This window comes from Hippoglossus hippoglossus, chromosome 18, assembly GCF_009819705.1.
Source record: "Hippoglossus hippoglossus isolate fHipHip1 chromosome 18, fHipHip1.pri, whole genome shotgun sequence".
NCBI lineage: Eukaryota > Metazoa > Chordata > Actinopteri > Pleuronectiformes > Pleuronectidae > Hippoglossus > Hippoglossus hippoglossus.
Genome location: NC_047168.1, coordinates 7,733,416 through 7,740,889, shown reverse-complemented (window position 1 = coordinate 7,740,889; position 7,474 = coordinate 7,733,416). Strand labels below are relative to the sequence as shown.

The window sequence follows — 7,474 nt, the reverse complement described above, 5'->3', positions numbered from 1 at the left end:
ACATCATTAAGTGGTTTGTTCTGTTAGTGTTGATCATGAAACAATAAAAAAAAAAACTGTGTAAAATAATTACATGTGAGAACCGAATGCAGCCCATGAAGAGTTCAGACTAAGTGAAGCACAAGCCAGACAGGTAGTGTCTTCCATTAGAAAAGATGAAATGTGGAGACACACTGTACAGAGCCTCGTGTTGTCACTGAACTTTGCTTTTGCCAAACACTTGCAACAAACAGGACGCCAAGCTGACCATCTGTTAACGGAGCTTCGTGACACAGCACCTCTTTGATGACGGACACATTCAGGGAAGTTTCACTTATTTTTAGAGACGTTTGGACGCTGCAGTTTTTCCAGTGCCTGGAGATGTCAGCATGAACTGTTTCTTTTACAAAAAACTGTTCAAAAGGCACAGATGCTTTTCCCGCTCTTTAGCTTAGTAATGGTCATTTGAAAATTGCGTTGATGAAAAACCCAGCTAAGATCATTTAAAAGATATTGGAAAAAATTACTTTTCAAAAGGATTTAAGGGAATGCTTGTGATGATGAACCTAATCATCACTTTTTAAGCAATAAATGCCTCGTTCCTAAATACTTTCGAGGACGTATTAACCCTCTATGTGCCTGAGTATTCACTTAGATGTGTGAAGGGAGCTCTGCCTGGTTACTTCCAGACACATTTTGGTGAACTTCGCAAGAAATAAGGCAGAAATAAGGCATGCGAAGTGTGCTAATATACAAACTGGTGAAATTTGGATAATGAACAAGATTTTGTAAATCAAAATAAATATTTGTATTAGGGAGGTTCATTCAGTTAAAAAATATTCCTTTCAGCTATATCAGAGAGAGGATCTATTGGCTCGTGTAATGATAGCACTGTGCAGAGGGTTGCACATGCTAGATGTATGTAGATAGATAGATAGATGTTTATTTTCATTTGCACAGGTACAGGAGAAGAAGGTATGTTCCGTGCAGTATGATGAGATTTACATGACAACCCAGAGATTGAGAACTTCATTATACTCACTGTGCCGTCCTGCAACCTGCCATCTGCTGGACGACTCATGAGTTGTGTTTAAAATACGTTTCCTCGCCTGTAGAAAAAGGTGGGACTCAGTCATTAAGTCTGAACAGGTTTTTTTCCATGTTGGACAGTTTGACTTGTCAGGCAGGAAACACTACAACAACACAACATGGAGGGCGGCCATTGTTGTAAAAGCCGCATTATAGATGACGCCTATGCTTCCTCTGCTGGCACATGTAAAAAAAGAGCCACTCACCCCCTCAGACAACACTGTCTCTAAAATAATTCCTGACACTTTCTTGTATTGAAAGCTACACGATTTATTTTTTTCCTGAGCAACAGCACCCTCTGCAGCCACAAGTGGTGATTGATGTTGTTCGGCTTCGTGTCTGAGCGTTAAAGTGGTTTTCATCTGGAGAAATAACAAATCCTATCAATCTTTTGACCGGAGCTCTGACTGTGTAAGTCCCACTGTGTATATTACCCATGATCCCCGGCTTCCTGAACCAAAAGAGCTGCAGCTGGAACAAATCCACCAAACTCTATTTCGAATTATTGATATTTTAAACGTTTCCTCACTGAATATTGGAGATAAACGCTGTTTTTTAATGACTTGTAGGTCTTTTGACAGGCTGTATTTTTTACCTCTACATAAAAAAAAATGTTGGCAGCAGAGGGCGCTGTTGCTTAGTAAAAGTTACATAGTGTTGCTTTAAATGGGGCATCCATTTGTCTGTTGAGTGTTACAACGCAGGTCATGAACTAACCAAACGTGTTGCATATGCAACATCAAGGACTTGTCCTGTGTTACAAAACACATAAAAGAGGCTGTTGGTTTGATTTTTGTGACACAACACTAATGCTGAATGTGGGATGATTTAAATCTGATATCCTGACAAAACAGAAACAAATTCCTTTTGTTTTGAATGAGACAAGGTTCCAGATTCACAGTCAATTAAAATGAAATGACTTATTTTTTTCACCTAAACTTCCCAGGTGCTAATCTCACTATTAACTAATAAGTGTGCCAATAAAAAACACGAGAAATGGTTCATGATAGACAGATTTCCTGTGTTTTGTATGATTGCAACAATTCCTGCAAAATTGTTCACATTTTTGTCTTTAGGGAAATATCTTCATTCAAATCACTTGTTTCTGATTGAAATTGAATGTTTCTTCCTACTACTTCTCTCAAACTTACAGTCCACATGCATGTTTGTAGTTCGATTTTATTCAGAAATGTTTGTCAGATTAAGTGAATTTATTACTTTAAAAAAGAGTCCAGTCTACCTTTTAGTTGGAGTTATATTGATATCTTATCCTAAATCATTCTATAGTTGACACCCACTGTAACCTGTCCTGTTAATAAAATGGCCTAACTGACTAAACATCACAATTTCACTTAAAAAAATTATGTGTGAATGAATGAATGAATTGATGCCTGTGAGGCTGTCAGATTACAACTGCCTTAATTTACTCCCCTTTAGAAAAAAACTGGAAAATTTCACCTAAATAGCAAACTTCCTCCCCCTGCTGGACAAATTTGAGAGTAAAATTCAGTTCTGGAGGACTCCTCCAATTATCTCATGAATGGGCAGTGTTAATACAATTAAGATGGTTGTCCTCTATTAAAATATAATACTATTCTGTGCGAGTTCCTTTTTTAGAAAAACAAAACAATGACTGCAACCTTGTAAATCGACCCATAAATTAGTTGCGTTTTGCTGCCCCACTGAAAATACCCCCCCCAAATTTTAAATCACAATTTTCCATTCCATCAAATATACAAATCTGAAAACTACAAAAAAATAAAAGCATTTAATTAAGTTTCTACACTCGACAGGTTTTCATACTGACCTCGTGTATGTTGAGGTGGAGGAACCCAAAGCACCAGCAGGGGGCAGAATTAGCGGCAGCGACGGTCCTTGCGCGGGGCGAACTTTAACCTGTGACACACGCCTAGCTCCTTCCTCTTCCGGTTTCGGCGACAGCAGGTATGGCGGCTTCTGCTTACCTCTCAAAGATTATAGTCTGAAAATCCACCGCAATCCTTCGATTTAGAAGTAAACGTGTTAAATAAAAGTTTGTATATCACTAAGAGAAACGTCACTGTCCTCTACGATGTAGTGATTTTAGTAGATGGAGGGCTTTATGGGTATTTTTTTAATCATGCCGTCCCCAGTCTCCGAGCGATGGAGAATGGCCGTAGTGCACAACTACGTCAATAATGGACGTATTTAACGCGTAGTTCAAGCTTTAAATAATGCTCCTGTGGCACAAAACAAACAATGTAATGAATTGGTGTAATACTTTGGTTAGTAGCGGTGACTTCGTAGCATGGCTAGCAGAGCTAGCGTCCTAGCATCACGTACAACTTCTAACCGGGAGCGTTTTGTCTGTTTACAGCTTCAAAATGGTGCAGCGCCTGACTTACCGCCGTAGGTTGTCCTACAACACCGCCTCCAACAAAACCAGACTGTGAGTGAGCTTTTTAATGAAATCTGTGGATGTGTGGCTGTGAAGCTGAAACTGTGACTGTAAACTATAGTTACCGTCCTGTCCCGCAGGTCCCGGACACCAGGTAACCGCATCGTGTACCTGTACACCAAGAAGGTCGGCAAGGCCCCCAAGTCAGGATGTGGCATCTGCCCAGGAAGACTGCGTGGAGTAAGTTCAAGCATCGTAGTTGGGCCCAGGGTCCTTGTTCTAAGTGTGTGTGTGTGTGGGCTGGGACCTTTTTTAATACATGTGGGTCTCCTGCCTCGGCTACATCAGTGTCAGATATGACATGATCGTTGCTCTTCATGGACCACAGCTACCTGACCAACTTCTGGTGGTTCTCCAGAGTTGAATTCTTAAATACAAAACCTCAACTTCGAATCTCTAATTTAGGTCGGCAGTAATTGTATGTGATGGATGACAAAACACTGAATCCTGCCTCCTATCCCTGTATTTCCTTTTCCTTTTTAAGTTTTGTAAGAACAATGTAAAGTTGACTCATCAGTTCTCACAAACACACTAAACTAGTTATCAGTAGATACTACTTTAAGACATGCACTGGACTCCAAGGATCCTCTGTATTTTCCCCTGAGGAGGTGAACGTGTGAGCGCAAACGTCTGAGTGAGACGCTCCGCAGTTTCTACAGACTTTATCCGCCTGACCTCCTAGTATAATATTTGTAGAAATCCAGGAGAAGTCTATCTGTGAACACAGCAGGGGATCCCCGCTGCCTTCACTGTGAGTAAGTGGATGGCGCTCCTAACACCCAACAGATGCAAAAATGATAAACTTTAAAAAACATATCTTCGTAGATACACGGAGAACACAGATAAATGTCACAAGAGTTTGAGTTGTTAAAGAGCCGCAGCTATCTCTCGTCTGAAGTACACGGAGGATTTGATGCTGTTGTAAACGTGTCTGTGCAGAAAACCCCCTTATGCGATGTGCATGTGTGAAAGGGAAACCCTGGGTGAACTCCGTAGCCAATTCTCCGGATATTACCCGGAGCTCTTAATTAGTACGTTATAAACATAGCTGACTTTTCTACTGACAGACAACCCAGAAGTTGGTAGTCTGTCAGCGTGCAAACAATCACACTTTTCCACTGTCGCTAATGTGTTCTGATCGCGGCCGTGTTCTTTGTCCCACAGATTCGGGCTGTTAGACCTCAGGTTCTGATGAGACTCTCCAAGACCAAGAAGCACGTCAGCCGGGCCTACGGAGGCTCCATGTGCGCCAAGTGTGTCCGTGACAGGTAAATGGATTTTTCATCTCCTGACCCTCTCTGAGAAACTGGAACAATGCTAGTGACAAGAACATTAATGATTATGAATCATTTATTCATTCTTGCCTTTATTTCAGGATCAAGCGTGCTTTCCTGATTGAGGAGCAGAAGATCGTCGTCAAGGTGCTGAAGGCACAGGCACAGAGCCAGAAATCTAAGTAAACTGTGTATTTGTATTGCCACAATAAAAAAACGACAAACATCCATTGGCTGCTGTGATTTCTTTTTTTATGCTTGAAAATAGTTAATGCAACAATTATTATTTTTATGTTGAATTTACATCAGGTCAAACAAGGGTTTAAATGCTTGACTGAATTAAAAAGTCAAGGTACCATGAGTGTGTTTAAAATCCCACGAGCCACATACGGATAAGCAGTCATTTGTGTCAAGAAACGAGTCGGTGCAACGTGGGGAGAAAGAAATATCAAAAAACAAGGAATATTTTATATTGCCACAGTGAAGCAGAAAACATCCTGCAGTGATATGAACCATTTAAATGGAAGATGAGACTATTAATCCTGGAGGAAATTCTTTAACCAGTTTGCTCCAACATTGCATAATGAAACAGAATAAGTGAAAATGAAATAAAAAGTATACTGAGTAATGCAGAACCAGGGCCTATTTGTAAATATGAATGGAAACCAAAATAAAATAAGTTACATGAGACAGAAACTAATACTACACAAAAGTGTCAGTAAGTGGAAATGATAAGTAACACAGGATATTGCACATGATACTGAAATAATGATGAAAAGAATATTGCACATGTTCTAAATAGATCAAACTGAGAAATTATTAATGTTTTAGTAAAGTGAGACATTACTATTGACATTTCCTGTCATCGATGCCCCTACCTATAACGCCCTGTGCATCTAATGACCGCCACCAAGTGCCCAAAAATAATACTGCAGGTGATCTAACCAAAATAATGACATGCCAACAATAAACATAAATGGCTTCCTACATCGACTTTCAAAAGATTAACACAAATTAAGGTCCCAGATTTTTATAATTTCACAAATTTGATCATGCCTTATAGAACGTTTTAATGTTTTTCTTTGGGAAGTAATGTTAAATCGTGATTTTGAAATGTATCCACCACACATAAAAATCTATTTTGGATTTCAAGGTGAGATCAACTAGATTTATAATCTAGAGTATAGATTTTAAAATCCTTTTAAAAGTGAATTTTATTTAGTTTGAAGGGTGAACTATCCCTTTAAGCTTTCCTCTGACATATTCCTCTGAAATATTTTGTGGTTTTCTGTTTATTTACTTTTTACTGCTTAATTATTATATTATTAGTTATTTATATGTGCATTGGCCTTCTGGGGGCTTCATACTATTAGACTGCTGAGTATGTTCTTTAAATAAGCTTATCTGCTAGAATACTACTGCATCTGTAGTATGAGGTTAACTAGATTGCTTGTTTATACTGTTTGTTCTTACCTTGAATTGTATGAGCTAAGATTTTGTTTCACTCAAGTGTTTGAGAGGTTTACACCTCTTCCGCCGCAGACTAAAGACACATCTCTACCAACTACACCTTGGATTGAAAAATTGTACATACATGTAGCACTTAGTAGTTTGGCTTTTTTGAAGCAAATTGTACTAACGTGATTCTCATTGTTCTGGGTTTGTACCCTCATGGTTGAATGCACTTATTGTAAATCGCTTTGGATAAAAACGCAGGCTAAATGAAATGTAAAGTAATGTAATATTAGGGATATGCCCTTTTGAAAAGAACTACAGACGGTTCAAGACTTAATTCTTTGGTTCGAGCTCAACTTGTTGCATGATTCTTGTCTGAATATTCCAGAGTGGAGATGTGGGATGACAGTGACAGGCTCTCAGTAATATTACGCCACCTCAGCTCCACTGATGTAAACAGGGTTGTATGTCTTTTCTTCTTTTTTCCTGAAGTAAAAAATCAGCTCCTTGGTTTTGCTCACGTTGAGCAGCACATGGTTCTCTGCACCACAATTTGTAGAAATGTGGACGAATTAAAGCCATTTTAACGTGTTTAAAATTTTTCATTGAAATCATTCAGTCCATCCATTGTAAGTTTATCAGATGTTGTAGTAACCAATTAAAATCCATCTGAACGTTACCGCTGGGATTAAATGAGGATATGTTAATTCATTAAAACCGTTACTTAACGGTAGCACAATGCGAAAAAGCGTAAGTGGAACATACCATGCAGACAATGACCTGCAGCTGGACAGGATCAATGTCTACTATAATGAGATAAGTTCATTTCAGTCTTACTTTTAGGTGAAATAAATGGCATTTCTCTCTCGTTCTGATAATGTGTCCTACTCAAACGATAGATCTACACTGAGTGACTTTTAAGTGCGGGTTTAGCACCACAATTTGTCAAAATATGGACCAATTAAAGTTGTTTAACTCAATTTTGACATGTTTTTTTAATTTATTCATTGAAACAACTTGACAAATTGATTTCCTCTCGATATGAATTTTCATGGGTGTACAGTGTGAACAGGAGGGGGCTGAGTACACAGCCCTGGGGGTCTGTTTGTGAGGAAGTCCAGTATCCATTCTGATGTAGGTGATATTTTCCCCCAGAGGTGTATAAACTGAGTGGAGATGGCATCATCTGTGGATCTGTTGGTTCTGAAGGCAAACTGATGTGGGTCTGGGCTGGTTGGGA

The 7,474-nt window shown here is 39.1% G+C and overlaps 1 protein-coding gene across 1 annotated transcript; it reads left to right on the top strand.

Moving 5' to 3' along the window:
• Positions 1-2,931: 2,931 nt before the first annotated feature.
• rpl34 (ribosomal protein L34) lies at positions 2,932-5,005 on the top strand. Its single transcript, XM_034569565.1, has 5 exons — positions 2,932-3,012; positions 3,425-3,496; positions 3,586-3,685; positions 4,670-4,773; positions 4,881-5,005. The coding sequence occupies exons 2-5, from the start codon at positions 3,432-3,434 to the stop codon at positions 4,963-4,965; spliced, it is 354 nt and encodes a 117-aa protein (XP_034425456.1). The 5' UTR covers positions 2,932-3,012; positions 3,425-3,431; the 3' UTR covers positions 4,966-5,005.
• The last annotated feature ends 2,469 nt before the right edge of the window (positions 5,006-7,474 follow it).